General features: G+C 53.8%; 5 protein-coding genes across 5 annotated transcripts; 1 reads left to right on the forward strand and 4 right to left on the reverse strand.

Annotated features, from left to right (window-relative positions):
* Window positions 1-218: 218 nt before the first annotated feature.
* BO95DRAFT_142160 (putative C6 transcription factor) lies at window positions 219-3,584 on the reverse strand. The gene is made up of 13 exons (XM_025580590.1): window positions 3,422-3,584; window positions 3,312-3,341; window positions 3,228-3,259; window positions 3,096-3,155; window positions 2,498-3,017; window positions 2,314-2,437; window positions 1,920-2,250; window positions 1,739-1,862; window positions 1,671-1,686; window positions 1,509-1,608; window positions 1,434-1,453; window positions 1,237-1,360; window positions 219-1,111 (listed from the first exon to the last, which is right to left on the reverse strand). Exons 1-13 carry the CDS (start codon window positions 3,479-3,481, stop codon window positions 331-333), a joined length of 2,322 nt encoding a protein of 773 aa, XP_025441987.1. The 5' UTR covers window positions 3,482-3,584; the 3' UTR covers window positions 219-330.
* Window positions 3,585-3,788: 204 nt separating this feature from the next.
* On the reverse strand, window positions 3,789-6,105 carry BO95DRAFT_142281 (putative MFS transporter). Its single transcript, XM_025580591.1, has 9 exons — window positions 5,476-6,105; window positions 5,281-5,378; window positions 4,922-5,223; window positions 4,597-4,864; window positions 4,524-4,545; window positions 4,375-4,472; window positions 4,255-4,319; window positions 4,161-4,196; window positions 3,789-4,113 (listed from the first exon to the last, which is right to left on the reverse strand). The coding sequence occupies exons 1-9, from the start codon at window positions 5,996-5,998 to the stop codon at window positions 3,897-3,899; spliced, it is 1,629 nt and encodes a 542-aa protein (XP_025441988.1). The 5' UTR covers window positions 5,999-6,105; the 3' UTR covers window positions 3,789-3,896.
* Window positions 6,106-6,873: 768 nt separating this feature from the next.
* On the forward strand, window positions 6,874-9,536 carry BO95DRAFT_473776 (putative alpha-glucosidase; the record flags this gene model as incomplete). Its single annotated transcript, XM_025589746.1, has 2 exons — window positions 6,874-8,521; window positions 8,596-9,536. 2 exons carry the CDS (start codon window positions 6,874-6,876, stop codon window positions 9,534-9,536), a joined length of 2,589 nt encoding a protein of 862 aa, XP_025441989.1.
* A 267-nt stretch (window positions 9,537-9,803) lies between these two features.
* Window positions 9,804-14,092, reverse strand: BO95DRAFT_482429 (NEDD4 family E3 ubiquitin-protein ligase; the record flags this gene model as incomplete). Its single annotated transcript, XM_025590245.1, has 11 exons — window positions 9,804-10,278; window positions 10,328-10,723; window positions 10,772-10,909; window positions 10,960-11,253; window positions 11,307-12,525; window positions 12,596-12,729; window positions 12,791-12,896; window positions 12,954-13,067; window positions 13,265-13,290; window positions 13,647-13,787; window positions 13,896-14,092. 11 exons carry the CDS (start codon window positions 14,090-14,092, stop codon window positions 10,179-10,181), a joined length of 2,865 nt encoding a protein of 954 aa, XP_025441990.1. The 3' UTR covers window positions 9,804-10,178.
* Window positions 14,093-15,061: 969 nt separating this feature from the next.
* Window positions 15,062-16,536, reverse strand: BO95DRAFT_443151 (polyadenylate-binding protein). Its single transcript, XM_025586602.1, has 4 exons — window positions 16,218-16,536; window positions 15,827-16,083; window positions 15,677-15,764; window positions 15,062-15,608 (listed from the first exon to the last, which is right to left on the reverse strand). The coding sequence occupies exons 1-4, from the start codon at window positions 16,284-16,286 to the stop codon at window positions 15,456-15,458; spliced, it is 567 nt and encodes a 188-aa protein (XP_025441991.1). The 5' UTR covers window positions 16,287-16,536; the 3' UTR covers window positions 15,062-15,455.
* Window positions 16,537-16,963: the final 427 nt, after the last annotated feature.

Genomic DNA, 16,963 nt, shown 5'->3' on the forward strand with positions numbered 1-16,963 from the left:
TACCCTGCCCCTGCATTTTTTTAGCATCTTCTCGTTGTCCGAACATCCAACCACTTCCAAAAGCAAAGGCAAAGGGAGGGAAAGTGGCATTGTTTTTTCTTATTAGACTGGATATTCGATGTCGCTGTTTAGCGGAAATCATGGATAGATTTTTACAGCAGGCAATTTCAGGTTCAACACAGCAGCTGGATTTTATTACTCATGAATACCAAATTGACTTGGCCTGTACACCAAGAACAAGCAAGTATCAAATCAGAATACACCCCCCACCCCTGACTCTTCCAACGCAACAGATGATACAACTCTCCGCGGACAATCGACTGGCGTAAATCAGCTTCCAAACCCCAACGAGGAGTCCCCAAAGAAATCCTGCCACGCCGTCGGGAAATAGAACAGGTTCAGCCCGGGGAAATCCCAGTCGCGTACAAACTGTTCTGGCACGAACGACTGCAGATCGACATGCGCGTCGAACAGGTCCCAGAAGGAAGTAGAGGTTTGTTCTGCTCCCGCTGCTGTCGTCGGCTCCTCTGCTGTTGCTGTCTCCACACCTGCAGTGGTAGTCGCACCGTCACCACTACCAGGCCTGCTGCTGCTGCTGCTGCCACTTGCCCCCCTCTCCCCCCGCTGCTGTCCCTGAAATATGCGGCTGTATTTCTCGATGCTCAAGCGGAGGATATGCATGTAGACATTCCCCAACCCTGTACCTGTTCCTGATGCCAGGCCCTGAACGGCGGGCGCTCTTGTTCCAGGATCGGTGATGTGTGAGGACGGTGACGTTGTCGCCGCTTCGGCACAATGACGACCTCTAGACGGTGCAATATCCAGATCGAGAGGAGCCGATATCTCCACGCCCTTAGCCGACCGGGTCAACTCCCACAGGAGCTTGTTTCCGAGCTGCAGCAGCTCCTCGTGTTCGTCCCGCTGTTCGGGGAGGAGGCGGGAGAGTTTCAGCAGCAGCAGGAAGCAGAAGGCGCATTTGGCCCAGACGAAATCCATGGCGTATTTGAGCTTGGCGAGGTAGAAGGCGGGCTCGAGGCTGATGAGGCGGAGATGTTGGCGGGCGGCGGATTTGGCGAGGCTCAGGATGTTAAGCTCTATGGGGGCGATTGCTCTGTTTCGTTGCAATGTAGAGGTTAGTGTTTGGGTATCTAATTTAATGGAGTTATGGAGGATGAGGTGGTATGGCTCGTTGTAGAGAGCTGTGTTGCAAGGATTGGAGATTGGTGCTGGACTTACGCTACGTTCTCCACGCCCATGGAGCGCAGCGCTTTGCAGTGGAGGATGAGTTCGGCCCAGCAGTGTTGGACACTCAGGGCGGCCAGTAGGAATGGTCGTTCTTCTTGGGCTGTCGGGGAGTTGGCTTTGAGGGTGACGTTCAGTATAAGTTACACGCTGTGGCCCTAGGGCTAGAAAGATCAAGGAGGGCTGCTCACCAATGATGCGCTGCCAGTCACTGAGCACGTTAGTTTGGGACTTATGGGCAGGACAGGGCAGGACAAGTAACTCACTCAAACCAGAGATCAAGGTCGACCTTGGCCTCGTGTACAAACTCAGCAATTGCTTCTCGAGTCAGACTGTCTCGGATGTCTAGTGTGTCGTTGATGTTGGCTATATCCATCGCTAATTAGTATGCTGCACCGCACCCTCTGGCTACAGCCCTAGACGCATACCTCGAATAACGTTCAACTTATATCGACGATCAGCTACCCGTTTCCCAACGCGACTGTCGGAAACTTACCTCGACCTGAGAGAAAAGACGCATATCTAATACTGTCGACGAAGGATGATGCAGCAGGATTCGGCATCTCCGAGCATTTCCCATCATTCGTATCCCAGGTGGCTTGCCGCCGTCGACGTGAAATCTGAGCACAATGGCCATTAATTTTACCCAGCATGAGCGACTTGAGAGGAGCTTTTACATGTGATCCAGAACCAGGAGCCCAAACCATGTCCTGGACTTCCGCATCAAACAGCGCACCTGTGCGTCCACGCTATCACCGGGAATTCTCAACGGGTCACTAGTCCTCTTCAACGTTAGTAGCTGGATCAGCTCTTCGAACGCTACGTCCAGACCAAGGTCCAACGCCATTCTGGTAGCAAAGGATAGCATCAGCGAGCGTTCGGCGGTGTAGCACGCGACGATGAGCAGCGCCTGCACCGACTCCAGGCAGTTCAGATTTTTGTTTTGGATCACAGTGCCAATCCATTTCTTGAGTTCCGCGTGCAGCAGATCGGGAACTTGTCCGGGACCTGCATACTACCACTCAGCATGCTATCATATCAGGGAAGCTGGGGTGAGGTATCGCAGACTACCCGTCGCAGCACTCATTTCAACACGGCTGCCAATCGTGCAAATCGCGTTCAGCAGTATACTGCTGCGAGAGCGTACCGAGGTGAAGGTGTCGACCTCCGGATCGAAAATCGGGATGTACCTATCCTGAAAAGCTCATCAGCATGTGATACTCGCTAGGTCCGTTCAGCGTCGAGCAGTACATACGCAGCCCTGGAAGAACCTAGTTCCCTCCCTGTCAGCATGTCTCATTGAGTCACATCTCTGAGATAAAAGCGCATACGTTCTGAAACAAGCGACAGCTTGATCAGCAGTCATCAAGCCCTGAGATACGAAGTCCGAGATGAGCTCTTCCTTAACCTCAAATCCAGAGCGCTTCCGTTTGACCGGACGAACTGTCTCCTCGTCCATCGCGGATCGAATCTGCGACGAGGAGGGCAATCCTCTTAGTGGACGCAACTCGGATTCCCTCTCGGAGTTGAGAGCAGAGGTCGCCACGGCGAAAAGCATGGGCATGCCTCCTGAATGAGAAGCCGCATGATTCGAAGTCAGGAAAGGTGCTTCGGCGGGGTATGCACGATGCTGATCCACGAATTGGTCCTGAGCGTGCTGCACTTGCCCGAGATCTTCTGGTGGCAATTGCTGCGTGGAGAGACGAAAAAGCTCGCCCATGGCCTCTATCTGTGCACGGAGACGTTGCACTTCAGATTCGACGTTCTCCAGTCTCCTTGCGTGGGTATTAGAAAACTGATATGGTGGTGCTGCGGGATGGAAGGGAAGATGTGGGATGAATGATTGGGCATACTCGGTGGTGGGATCTTTAGGAACTTCGTAGAAGATGCATTGTTTATATGATCGCTTGCACCTATTATTTGGTATGCGTCATTCGAGTATGCTCGTCTTGAGTTTGCGATGGGGAGAGCGCTGGATGGGATACCTCGAGCAGGGCCGTTTCCCATCACATCGCACCTGCCACGGGCTGTTAGTGATCAAGGATGGAAAAAGCTAAAGCAGGATCTACCTTCGACTGTCGACAAGCACTGCATGCTTTCTAAATTGCCGAGGGGGTGGTCAGTCCCTGTACGCAGTGTCTTCCGACAGCGACAAGCAGGAGAGGACGAGTAACTATACTGGAATTCGTTTCTTGCCGGTAGGAAGTTGTCTCACGCATGAGGAGTCATCTGATTCCATCTTCGCAAGCTGCCGGTCACTGTCTCCTCCCGCAGCAGTGTATAGTAGTGCCCGATTTTGAAATACTGCTTGTACATGGCAGACCAAAGAGTGGGTCGTGAGCAATGCCAAAGGCGGGGGCGACGCAAGCCATCAACAGTCGTCGGCTCGGCTAATGTGTATTGGCAGGCGGCTTGTTGTACATACCGAACCATCAACATCGCCCCCTTGCTCGCGCACCCAACTTCTTCTATTCGAAGGTATGCGTTCATTCAAGCTCCATCTACCGACTGAATTAATCTAGATTCGAATTACAAACTTACTCTACAGTACGATAAAAACATTGCACGCCTTCATTGAACTCTAGCCATACAACTTCCCACGCGTACTTCACTTCACCACACGTCGCTCGTCAAGCCTCCGAGTACAACTAGCGCTAATACACATACACAAAGTCCTCATTCAACCAGTCCGTTAGGTCTTTGAATGCGTTGTCCTCCGTTACAGCAGTTTGCACCGGTCCTTCTAGTTTGTCGCCCTCGGCCGCCCCAACAGCTTGCATCGAGTGATCGACGATTTTGGCGCTCTTGCCCATTGATACTCGCTGTCTCTCATGCTTCTTGTTGAGGAAGAAAAGATAGGCCATATTCGATCTAGGTCGGTGAGCAGAGGATCATAGCGGTTGAGACCGAAGACTTACATGCATAGCACAACCAAGACACAGAACATCGCAAGGCTGCAAACTATCATCAGTATTGTTGGTCCGTAAAGATGAGTACCGGGGATCAGTTTACTTAGACCGCAAGCCTCGTCGATACAAAGGCGCGTCTGTAGTGGTGTACAAGTTCGAGCCCAGGACCTGTTCTCCAAAATCAGCATAGAGGCCACGTAGTGGACTCAAGTGCAAAACCTACGTTACCGGCGCATTGGCCCACCAGGACAATTCCATTCACTATCTTCTTCTTCGTCTCACCGGCTGTATTTGCTGCTGACCAAGAATAGATCAGGGGGGCTGTATCTCTTGTCAGATTGCATCGTGCGCACAACAAGACGATTAACATACTGATCCCGGGGTAGACAGACACCTGAAAGCCAGTTAGTGTATGTTCTAGTCCAATGAAGCCGCTGCAACTCACAATGTAGTATCCTGCGAGCAACGCTCCATTGTGTTGGCCATCATGGGGAATGACCAGCAACATAACGCAGCCTGCAATAGCAGGCAAGCATAGCAGCGCAATCACGGGGCCTTTCATCATGAGAAAAGTCGCCAGCCAAGCTCCACCCATCGTTGCGACCAGTTGAACTGCACCGAATGGGATATTGAACAGAATCGTTTGGAACTGATTGAACCCGAAGGCCTCGATTATCAATGGACCAAATGTCGAGATACCGCCACTAGGAATCCTTTGGAAGGGTAAGATTGGTCATCCGAGCCTCAGGGAATGGGGGGGATTGTCTTACGAGATTGAAAAGGTGAACGCAAACCAAAAGTAAGACTTGAGGTCAAGACAAGCCTCCTTGACATGTTCCCACTTCCACACGTGGGTTTCAAGCCCTTGCTGGTTCATGCGGAGTCGTTCGATAGTCAGTAGTTTGTCCTCTTCCCCCAGAAACTTCGATTGGACGGGTGAGTCGGGCATCGCGTAGAATATGACCACGGAGAAGACGATTGTCAGGAGACCAAAGAACAAGAAGATGATCTGATAGGGTTCGAACACCGAAGAATTGATATGCCCAAGCCCATAAGTGATGAGGCTTCCGAACTGGCCGCAGCCCGTGTGTTAGACAAGGAAAGACGCGTTTTGGAAGTAAGTGCTAACCATGTAGACCACGCCATTCATGGCATACCATGAACCCAGTCGCACGGGCTGTTCGATACGCCGATACCACATCTGGGTGATAGCGATAAAAGCAGGAGCTATGTTGTGACTGGGTTAGTCCCAGTCTCGTTGAAAAAAAAAAAAAAAAAAAAAAAAAAAAAAAAAAAAAAACCTGCGCGAAGGAACAGTACTCACGAACGCCGGCTTCGAACAGTCCCAAGAACATCCGGCAGACCAACAGCCCAGCAAAGTTATTCGCCGGGGTCATGCACGTCAACGACACGCCCCAGAGAAAGGTGGTGACGGCCAAGAACTTACCCAGCGGCACCTTGACGAGGATATAGGCCACAAACGGCTGAGCGACAAGCTGCACCAGGTAGACCACCGCCCCCAGCCAGGAATACATCTGTCCATGCAGGTGGGCTTTCTCGACGAGACCGAAGACGGACGCATATGAAAGGGTGGACTTGTCAAGCTGCTGTAAGAAGTAGATGCCCAAGAGAATAGGCAGCAATCGCATATCAATCTTCCGAAGCACACGAGCATTGTTCTCGGGCGTCAGAACAGTGGATTGGCCTGCTTCTACCAACAGACCCAGGGCTTTGTCCACTTCTGGCTCCGTCGGACGATCCTCTGTCTGAAGGGGGGCGGCCTCAACAGACTCGATCTGTTCATCTTGTGCACGTTTTCCATGGTCGACCTCTCCGAGATGGGTCATCTTGTCTTCAGTAGTGAGTCTTGCTTGGTGAGGGTCTGTGGTTATACAGCCCTAGATAAGATCGAGACAATAAGTGCAGCCACACTCTAGACCGGACAAATTCTTGTATTGCAGACCGTCGAGCGAGCGGAATATCAGGGACGCAGACCAACAAAATACACTGCCCCAAGAGAGGGGTGTGGTCCCCTTTTTTACTCTCTCTCTCCCTCTCTCTCATGGTGTACGTGCAGCACGGGATGGACAGGGGCTCGACAACCCCCGTGGGGAGGAGTCCTCAACCCCAGCCCCGGACAAGCCATCCCCAGAACCGACGCGGGGACGAATCAAAACGTGTCTGGAGACTGCTTGACAGCATCGCAAATGCCGTGTTCACGTGAGAGCACTTCAACCCGGGCTAGCATGACGGTGGAGATGGTGGGGGCATGAGGGCTTTCGGACAAGAACCGACGTAAGCATCTGGTAGACGAGCCTGCAGTGATCGTGCCATGGCCCAACAGTGGCGCAAAGTGGGCAGATGCTTGACGCTGGAAAGTTCTCTAGCTTCGGGGATCGGTACGAAAGGCCGACGATTGTAGACGAGGGGACATGCCTTTGAGGAATAAATGAGGGGTGGATGTGGGGGAAAAGAATGTGGGGGTCGGAGATGACGGCCGAAATCCGTGCATACCTTGATAGTCTATACAACCCAATCTTTGCGTTTGCAGTATCATGCCCAGACCGGAAGAAGATCACTCAGTCACTCAAATAGAGCCCTCTGTGCACCATGCCGAGCCGAAAGAAATCAATCGATTACTTCCTATACTTCGCAACCGCGAAACACAAGCATCCAACTTCCCCCATATCACCACACCACCCGAGCTGAATGCGAAACAACCATGCCGCAGAAGGAATGCTGTCCCAAGCGCTACGAGGCCATCTCTGCAGATGCGCAGGAGTCGCCGGGCATATCTCTCCGTTCTACGTCCGAGAACCGTCAATTCGAGTTCTCCTTCGAGCCCGTCCGTGAAAACCTATTCCGAGTCACCTTCACGTCCCCAGACCACCCTCTACCTCCGTACCCCAGCGTCACCAGGCCGGCCACCAACCTCAAGGACACCCACATCTCGACGATGAGCGGTGCTCAGAGCAGAACGATCCAGGTCGGGGACGTCACGGCATCCGTCGAGTGGGCCAACTCGCCAGTGGTGTCACTGTCGTGGAAGGGGCAGCCGAGCCAGAACCAGCCACTGTACCGGGATCTGCCGTTGCGCTCGTACGTCGCAGACGGGGCAGGCATCGCACACTACACGGAGCACGACCGCGACGCTCTGCATGTGGGACTCGGGGAAAAGCGCGCCCCGCTGGACCTCAGCGGGCGCCATTTCATCCTGTCCGCCACCGACAGCTTCGGATACGACGTCTACCACACAGACCCGCTCTACAAGCACATTCCGCTGCTGATCAAGGCGACCCCGCAGGGCTGCGTAGCCATCTTCTCGACCACGCACGGCCGAGGCACCTGGTCCGTGGGCTCGGAGGTCGACGGCCTCTGGGGCCACTTCAAGGTCTACCGCCAGGATTACGGCGGGCTGGAGCAGTACCTCATCGTCGGGCGGACGTTGAAGGACGTGGTGCGATCGTACGCCGAGCTCGTCGGGTTCCCCCTCCTGGTGCCCCGCTGGGCCTATGGGTATATCTCCGGCGGTTACAAGTACACCATGATGGACGAGCCCCCGGCCCACCAGGCGCTCATGAACTTCGCCGACAAGTTGCGCGAGCACGGGATCCCGTGCTCCGCTCACCAGATGAGCTCCGGCTATTCCATCGCGGAGACGGAGCCCAAGGTCCGCAACGTCTTCACCTGGAACAAGCACCGCTTCCCCAACCCCGAGGAGTGGATCGCCAAGTACCATGCGCGAGGCATCCGTCTTCTGACGAACATCAAGCCCTTCCTCTTGGCGTCGCACCCGGACTTCCAGAAGCTGGTGGACGCGGATGGGTTCTTCAAGGATCCAACCACCAGCGAGCCGGGTTGGATGAGACTCTGGAGCGCAGGAGGCGCGACGGGGGGTGACGGATGCCACATCGATTTCACCTGCGCCGCGGCGTTCCGGTGGTGGTACGAGGGCGTTCAGAGCCTCAAGCATGCGGGGATCGATGGCATGTGGAACGATAACAATGAGTATACGCTCCCCAACGACGACTGGCAACTGGCCGGCGACGAACCCACCGTGGTCATCGCCGACGCCGACGCCAACGCCACTGCGAGGAAGACTCCAAACTCTGTCGGCCTCTGGGGCCGGGCAGTCCACACGGAGCTCATGGGCAAAGCCTCGCATGATGCTCTGCTGGATCTGGAACCCAACCAGCGACCCTTCGTTCTCACCCGGAGCGCCACGGCGGGAACTATGCGGTACGCCGCCAGCACCTGGAGCGGAGACAACGTCACCAGCTGGGAAAGCATGAAAGGCGCGAACGCACTGTCGCTGAGTGCGGGGATCTCTCTGCTGCAATGCAGCGGTCATGATATCGGTGGTTTCGAAGGTAAGACCTTGCCCCCTCCCCCGCCCCCCCCTCTCGCTCAGCAAATCCCATACATCTAACCCCCTCCTCACCAGGCCCGCAACCCTCCCCCGAACTCCTCCTCCGATGGATCCAACTAGGCATCCACTCGCCGCGCTTCGCAATCAACTGCTTCAAGACCAGCCCCGGCAACAGTTCCATCGGCGAAGTCATCGAACCGTGGATGTACCCCGAGATCACGCCGCTGGTGCGCGACGCGATCAAGCGCCGCTACGAGATGCTGCCGTACATCTACTCGTTGGGAATAGAGAGCCACCGGACAGCCTCGCCGCCCCAGCGCTGGATCGGCTGGGGCTACGAGTCCGACCCGGAGGTGTGGACGAAGCCCCTGAAAGCCGGCGACGAGCAGTTCTGGTTCGGGGACACAATCCTGGTCGGCGGCGTCTACCAGCCCGGCGTGAGCGTCGCCCGGATCTACCTGCCCCGTAAGGCTGGTGCAAACGACCACGGCTACGTCAACCTCAACGCACCCTACAACCACCTCGCCGCGGGACAATGGGCCTCCATCCCGTCCGAATGGCGCACGAGCATCCCCTTGCTCGCGCGCGTTGGCGGCGCGATCCCCGTGGGCAAGGCGGTGCAGACGCGCGTGCCGGGCGACGAGACCGCGGCGTCGCGGGCCGTCGAGGAGGTCGACGACTACCGCGGCGTGGAGATCTTTCCCCCTCCGGCGGCGGCGGCGGCGGCGTCCCACAGGCAGGTCTTCGTCAACTCTTGGTACGAGGATGATGGGATCTCGGTCCGGCCGCGCATCGCCCGGTATACGGTCCGGTATCGCGCCACGCGGGAGACGGTCGTTGTGGGGTTTGCGCGCGACGACGAGGAGGCGGGCGAGTTTGTCCCGGCATGGAGGGATTTGGATATTATCCTGCACTGCGGGGATGAGAGGTGTGTTGTGGCGGAGGATGGAAGGAGTACGGTGGTGTTCAAGGGGAAGGATAGCCGGGGCCGCGTGGTTTATACCTTCAAGAATTAAGCCAAAACTGGAATGGAAAGGGAAAGGATGGGGCCACACCAAGTCCTTGACTTGAGATATCATCAGAGTTGGAAGGGGCTCATGTATATCTGAATAAATTAGATGAGATGTCAATGACAAATGCTAAAAGCTTATGGTGTGCACACTTACAACTCTGGAATAGATGGCTGTCATCCATGTTGGTTTGGCAACTAACATTGAGAGTGGTGTTCTGTCCATCGATTCACTTAGACAAGATGTTCTAAGAAAGACACAGGTAGGAATTCTCAAGAACTCGGCCCATCGATGATGGGGCAAATCTACAATGGTTAACTTATTTACTATCCAGCCTGGCCCAAATGGCAGCTCCCAGTTGTCCGAACAATAATACACTATATACAGTTCGCCACAATTCAATCGGAAATAAAGACGATTCAAACGTAAAGGTAGGTCCTCGGGCTCCAGCGCGCATTTGTTCGCTCGGCTTGCTCGGCTCCAATTCCACCCGCGCATGCAACAATAATATATCATCAACGAAGGTGGGGAATGATTATCTCTCAATGCTAGAAACTTGTGTCCTGTATTAGCGCCATACCATAGCCCATGGCGCTTGACCTGATTTTCAATGTAGAGGTCATATACAACATGTCTGATCATGCAGCTCTACTCTTGTCCGAAACCCAATGTCTCTTCCACAGCAATGGACATCTTGTGTTCCAGAGCTTCGTGTGTCTTGTACGGAGGTAGATCCAGACGGTTGAAGCTGGGAAAGTTAGCTAGCTGCTTAAGATGAAAGAAGCCAGGGGGCATACCAAGTGTGCGACTTGGGCAATGCGTTGGGATCGCCCGATTTCTCGATAGTGAACCGGCGAGGCCCGTCCGAGCCTTGCAGATCTTTGAATCCGTTGACCGGAATACGCGAGGTACCAGTGGTGAACTGCAGGAGACGAGACTTTTGTTCGGCATCCCAGCTACGGACAATCTTCCAGAAATTCTGGATGACTTCGTCCTGCTCCTGGTAGCCGCGGTAATCGGTGTGTTTCTTCCAGTCGTCAACATCGATATCCGCAATACCACCAATCAACAATTCCAACTCGCGCTCGTCAAACACGTTGACCAGATCGGCCGGAATCAGCTCGTTGAACCCAGACATGAAGGCATTGAACTGCTCCTCCACCCGCTTCACAATCTTCCACTCCGTCACCAATCTATAACCGTCAGCGAAGTCCACCAGCTTACAAGCACGAGCAACTTACTCAACATATTCATGCTTGTTCTCGTTCGTCACCGGAATGTCGCGACCGCCCGGCTTCAGGTCAACAGTGGTACGCTCGCCGAACTTCTCGTCATCAACCGCGAACGTCAACTCCAAAACACCGTCGATGTCGTTCTCTCTGTTATGCGTAAGACGGAATACTCAAAACCCTCCATTCAAGGCACTTACAGAGTCCATGTCAAGTTGCGGTGCAAGTCCTCATCAACACCCTCCATGTCCTGGAGCGAGACCTTCTTTCGCAGCATCATCTTATAGAAGGCGCCAATGAAGAAGGAATCCAAAAATCGACGATGGAAGATGGCCAAGCCGACAACTCGTCCGATGAACTTGAAGTAGTTCAGGTGCTCCGGGTTCACTCCAGAGTGAGGATTAATTTGAAGGGTATAATTATCGTGCGCGGAATACTCGAAAAGACAATAGAACGGGTTAAACATTTCGTGAGAAAGAAGGAAGAAGAATTCACTGTAATTGTCAGATCCGTCACGACTCTTAAGAGAAGACATGGGCAGACTTACCGTGAGAGACCACCATAATCCAAACCATCTTCGCCATCGAACTTGATCATCAAGCGCTTCTTGAGATCGGAAGCGCTCTGCCGCATGATCTCGGCGTATGAGTCCTCGAAGATGTTGTTACGTCGGACCTTGACGTGGCACTGTCCAGACATGATACGCAATGCCGGTTGAGACCGGAAGTAGATCAGCTTGCGTCTGAAGTCACGCTTGTACTGCGGTACGCCCTGATCCAGAGAGGAAGGCAAACGGGGGTCATCCCAGGTGGTCGTCTTGGTGTTGTGATCCACGAAGTACACTCGGGCTGTATTCGTCAATCGCATCTCCCATCCGCTGGGCAGCGGACCCAACTGCGACACCGGCTGCTGCTGAATCGTGGTATTGGTGCCGTTGGAATTCTGCCCGTACATGCGAATGTACTGTTGACGCCGAGGATCCACCCAAGTCGTAGTGCGGGTGTTGTGGTCCACGAAGTATGGCCGGCCCTCAGGTGTATTGCGCTGCTCCCATCCGGGTGGGAGCTCACCAGTGCCTGCAGTGGTAGCTCCCGTCGCCATCATAGAAACTGCATTGGCGCTGCCTCCTGCCGGAGGTGTTTGAGCCTGCGGCGGCGCCGGCTGCTGTTGGCCCTCAGCCAGGTTCGGAGAATTGGCACCCGTGCGGTCTTCGGGCAGCATTCGACTCTGATGGGCGCGACGCTCCAGTTGCATGTTGGCTTCGCGCTGCGTACGCTGCGTGTGTTCGTTGTAGTTCGATGATGGCCGAGTCCAAGTCGTAGTCCGTGTGTTGTGGTCAACGTAGTAGGTCCGCCCCAGATTATCTTCTCGGCGCTCCCAGCCCGCTGGCAACCGGCCCTGACTGTCTTCAAACGAGCTCAGGTTGGTGCGAGAGCCTTGCTGACCATTGGCTGGTGCAGCCGGGGCGCCATTGGGCGGCGGAGCAATGATGCTGGTCGGTCGGGTGGTCGAGGGAACACGCTGAGGGTTCAGAGACGCAGTAGAAGCGGCGGCGGACGAATCGACCGGGCCGGGACCGACCGGAGGATGCGGTGACGATACTTGCGGGACAAGTCCACTGGATGTCGATGGCTGAGCATGTGAACGATGCAAGCCATTAGCCTGGTTAGGGATGGGGGTGGTGAGGTTGGTGGACAGATTGATGATAAGCTTTCCATGAACGACCAGATTGTCGTTGGATTTCTTGAGGTCGCGGGTGAGCATTTCTGTTGCAGGCAAGGCAGATGCCTTGCGTTAGCCGCGGAGATTCAGCATGATAAGAACATAGCGACTCACCATCACCACCCATCTGTAAATCGATCACGTCGCCAATCCGTACATTGATAACACCAAGGAATCCCTGATCCTTCTTCTTGAACTTCTTCTGGTCGAAGATCTGGATTGCGAGAATACTGTCCTCATTGACTCGTCTGCAGAAAATCCCGCCGTCAGATTCCGAGACCAGCAGTTGCACCACGCGGAGCTCCTTACAGATCAAACATTTCATTCCAGTAAGGGTTCAGCGTCTTCTTGATTACCGACGTCGTGTGGGTTTGTTCGCCCCCAACGGTGGCCACCGCAAAAGGATCGGGGAATCCTGCGATACGTCAGCCCCAGAATGCATGGCTTGATGAGATCTCCTTGCGGAACTTACGGAAGACATCACGCTTGTATAGACCGTCCGCGGCGATAACTGTAGGATCACGCTCTCCGTCAGTCTCCATCCATCCGTAGGCGCCATCCTCGACAGTCGAGAAAGGGGCATGGGCTTCTTACTTGTGACCCGAAGATTTGGCTGACTGCAGAAAGTATCTCTATTAGCATCCATTCGAATCCGGATTATGCACGCATGACACTTTCGTGAAGGAAAATGATCGTGCCCGCCTTAAGCAAGGGAGGGAAGGGAGGGGGGGGGGATGAGGGGTTGGGACGAGGGGGAAAGAGGGGAGGGACGCTTGCACATACGCAGGCAGGTTGGAACCCATCCTGAACTGAACCGATCAGTGCAGGCGATAAAGTGCCTTTGGGTGCAAAAAAAGCCGATCCAGGCAAGCCTCAAAGGGTGATTCGCGGTGTGCGCATCCACCGCTGTCGACAGGCACGGACCCCAACAGCAGCAGTCGAGTAACAGTGGTGATCGTGATAGTAGGCAGGAAAAGTCGGTGGGTGGGGGTGGTTGGAAGGGCGTTGGAACTGGTCAACTCAATGGGAAGAGAGGGGAAGATCCGGAAGCGATTCGAAGGCGAATAAATTGGACGAGGGAAAAGTGGTGGATAGGCGGCGATAAGAGGCGATTTCAAGGAGAGGGAAAAGAGAGAAAGAGTGAGCGCGAGCACTAAGGCTTGACGATGGAGGCGCGCGGACTTCTATGGGGCTGAGCAGGGCAGTCCTGACGTTGCGCCTTCGGAACCAATCACGACCGAGCGAGGGGTTCAACCAGGAGGAGCAACTGGAGGAGGACTCGGAAGAAGTACTACTACTAGGTAGGCTAGGTAGCAAAGTAGTAGTAAGAATGCTCATAAAAGAAGGGAAAGGTAGTGACAGCCTGAAGTCAGACAATACCAGGTAGTAGTCAGCTCTTCCGTAAGAATCCTACCTCCCCAGAGGATTCGTGGGAAGAGAGTGTGGTAGTGGTGTGGTTGGTGGTTGTGGTCGTGGTCGTGGCAAAGGGAAAGGAGGGGAAGTGCAGTGGTGGTGGTGGTAGGAGGAGGAAGAGGGAGGAGGGACGGAGTACAGTAAGAGAGAGAGAGAGAGAGAGAGAGAGAGAGAAGAGAGGAGGAGTAAGTCAGCCATCAATGGCGGATAAGCTACGGAGTTCACTACAACTACCTTACACTTCTTGACACCAACATCACCACACTCACTCTTGAGATTGATATTCTACCCATCCTAGACCAATAACCTATGAACCGAGCATTATTCTCATGATTCATTCCCATCAGAGTCAGAACCACATCCCTTAGGGCTGCAAATATCCCCCCCAAAAACATCATCAGCTGAGTTTTGCTCCCGGGAAAACATGGGAAAGTAATGAAGTAATCAGCGCCCTACTGAGATAGTAATAATTGGTACCCTTTCATTATTCGTTGCACTATTTCCCAACACCAAACCAGGGGAGGAGAACAGATTAGATTTTCAGTCGCATCATGGGGAGGTTGCACTGGAACGAAACCTAGGCGATGGAATTAATAGAACAATACTTGGTTTTCCAGCCAATCACCCGGCTTCAAAAGGACTGTGATGGCCTGCTTAACAAGGCAACAAGATTATTTCCAGATTGCAATTCACTCATAGTTGTCTTTCTCCGGTCTTACATCTTCCGGGCTCTATTGACCGAAGAGAAGAAGGAAAACACCCCGAATAAGTTATTGAACACATAACCCCCCCTGACCGTGCCAGATCTTCTCCCTCATTACGACTCTTCTTTGATGGTGGGGACCCAATGAACGTCGCAATTCCGGTTGCTCTGCTCCGCTTCCTTAGACAAACTCGTCAGCATCGCCGTCTAGACTGGCTGAAGTACCGTCCGTGCCGGTCCTTACCCGGATTGGAGGCCATAAGGCCACAAGTTCAGGGTTATCATGCGCAAACATGATATCGTAATTAATTAGCTCGTGGCTAAACCGCTGTGACGCAATCCCTCATCTCCCTGTTCATCCTGTTCATTAGTCAGTACTACGGACCGAGACCACAACAGATCGGGACCCGGTGACAACCATGGATTTCTTCGATGAAGAAGCTGTCAAGAAGACTGGTTTTCAGGTGCAGATTCCTATTGCGGTGGATTTTTCTTTGAGAAGCGTAGTTTCATGACCGTCCTGGTCCTTTTGAGGAGGGGTTTAGCAGGCAATTCCTGCTCGTAAAGCAATTCTCTGTAGCTAGATATCACAGGTATTCCGCCCATCTAACCCAGTCCGAGATTGCCAGAAAGGTTATCATACAAACGTCCATTCCAGTAGGTTGACTCCAAAGACAATTAGAAAATAAAGAAGTTTCTCCCTTTATTCAGAGAGACGCGCACACGTGCATCAGAGCGACCACGACCATCATGGTCAACCCGGACGTCTTGGTAGCGCTGGGGCTTCGTGCGATGACCTCTGTTCCTTGCGCAGACGAATACCACCCCGTATACACTGAACTGGGGCTTGACGTTTCTCTAGTAAGGCGCATAGCCCCGACCCCGGCCACGATAACCGCCGCGATAACCGCCGCGAGGCGCGAAACCTCCGCGGTAGCCCCGACCGCCACGGAAGCCACCCCGTCCGCGTCCTCGGGTCATACCCGGCAAGTTGGTACGCTTGGGAACGACCTACCGCATCAGAGTATTCAGTCAGTATCGATGGTGAAAAGGGGGAGTTTGATTGCAAGAGGAAGCACCTTCAGGTTCCGGCCGCGGAAGACACTCTCGTTCAGTACAAGGGCCTGGGCTACCAGACTTGGCTCTGCAAATTCAACATAGGCATATCTGTAGTCGTCAGAAGTCAGCCAATCTTGTAACACGACCGAATTCAATGCGCTGCAACATACCCCTTGGGCTGCCCGGTGAACTTATCCAACAGGATGGTGACCCGGTTTATCGAGCCACAGCTCTGAAAGTGTGCTTGGATTTCCTCGGGGGAAGCACCATAATCCACATTGCCAACGAAGATACTCCGGGCATCAATCTCTTCTTTGTCCTCACGTAGGCTCTCCGACTGCTGATCGAGCGTGGCTTGCATCTCGCGCAGCTTGGCCGCCTCAGATTCCATCTCGGCTACCCGCTTCTTCATCGCCGCAATTTCCTCCTGTTATGGACAAGGATACTCGGGTTAGAACGAATGTCATAGTTGCGAATGTGTGAATCAAATGAGGGCAGCGGTCGGGAGCCAGCGCTCAGAATCCCAGCAAGCAGCTTCAAGCCAAAAAGGACGGTTTTTACCTCATCGTCACCTGCTTCCTCAGGCTGCTCCAGGTGCTCATCTTCAATCTTGTGTTCTTCTGTCGCCATGTTGAATAGGGGGGTGTGGATTTCGATTGTCCGTTCGAGTCCGTTTACACCACGGGGTCGCAAAGTGAAAGCTCGAGCGGGCACCGATAGCTTTCCCGCCGGGTTGGGGCTGGTCAAGTGAGCTGCGGGTAGGAAATTGCTGGAAAAATACAAGATCCGATAAGATAGGAGCGATATGCAACTCCCAGAATTGGGTGTGTAGCGGTCGGTGGGGAGAAGGACCAAGGCAAAAGCTGATTCAATGGAAGACTGGAAGTGGAGGAAAGTGAACGTGATGCCTGCGTTTGATTGTCCCCGAACTTACTGCCTACTCTTTCCGGCTTAGCTCTTTGTCAACTGGAACATCCGCCGCCGACTCGGTCGTCAATAGTCGAGTATTGGATTGCGGCACGCGAAATGCTTTCGATCCTCACCCTATTGCTGATCGTTGACTACTGCTACCTAGTAGGCACAGGCATCAATATTGAGTGGATTAATAGGACCAATAGAATTGAAGACTATGCTGAGAAAATTCCCTCACACCAGCCACTTCTTCTAAATCCAGTATCTCTAGCGTTTAGAAATACCCGATCACAGTGATACACTACAGCGAGACTAAGTACTTGCAAAGACGAAGCCAACAGCCTGTCAGCCATCATCTGGGCAACTCTAGAGGAATTGACATTGCGAGATCAAAC

This window comes from Aspergillus brunneoviolaceus (assembly GCF_003184695.1).
Source record: "Aspergillus brunneoviolaceus CBS 621.78 unplaced genomic scaffold BO95scaffold_36, whole genome shotgun sequence".
In the NCBI taxonomy this organism is placed as follows: Eukaryota; Fungi; Ascomycota; class Eurotiomycetes; order Eurotiales; family Aspergillaceae; genus Aspergillus; species Aspergillus brunneoviolaceus.

Coding starts and splice junctions, on each gene's coding strand:
- BO95DRAFT_443151 (XM_025586602.1), bottom strand. CDS start 16,286: ATGGCGACAGAAGAACACAAGATTGAAGATGAGCACCTGGAGCAGCCT. Junction 16,084..16,217: donor AGGAAGCAGGTGACGATGAG/GTAAAAACCGTC, acceptor TGTCCATAACAG/GAGGAAATTGCGGCGATGAA. Junction 15,765..15,826: donor TTCACCGGGCAGCCCAAGGG/GTATGTTGCAGC, acceptor TGACGACTACAG/ATATGCCTATGTTGAATTTG.
- BO95DRAFT_142281 (XM_025580591.1), bottom strand. CDS start 5,998: ATGACCCATCTCGGAGAGGTCGACCATGGAAAACGTGCACAAGATGAA. Junction 4,473..4,523: donor GTCTGTCTACCCCGGGATCA/GTATGTTAATCG, acceptor CAAGAGATACAG/CCCCCCTGATCTATTCTTGG. Junction 4,114..4,160: donor GTCTTGGTTGTGCTATGCAT/GTAAGTCTTCGG, acceptor TCACCGACCTAG/ATCGAATATGGCCTATCTTT.
- BO95DRAFT_142160 (XM_025580590.1), bottom strand. CDS start 3,481: ATGGAATCAGATGACTCCTCATGCGTGAGACAACTTCCTACCGGCAAG. Junction 3,018..3,095: donor CCTAAAGATCCCACCACCGA/GTATGCCCAATC, acceptor TACCCACGCAAG/GAGACTGGAGAACGTCGAAT. Junction 2,438..2,497: donor CTAGGTTCTTCCAGGGCTGC/GTATGTACTGCT, acceptor TGAGCTTTTCAG/GATAGGTACATCCCGATTTT.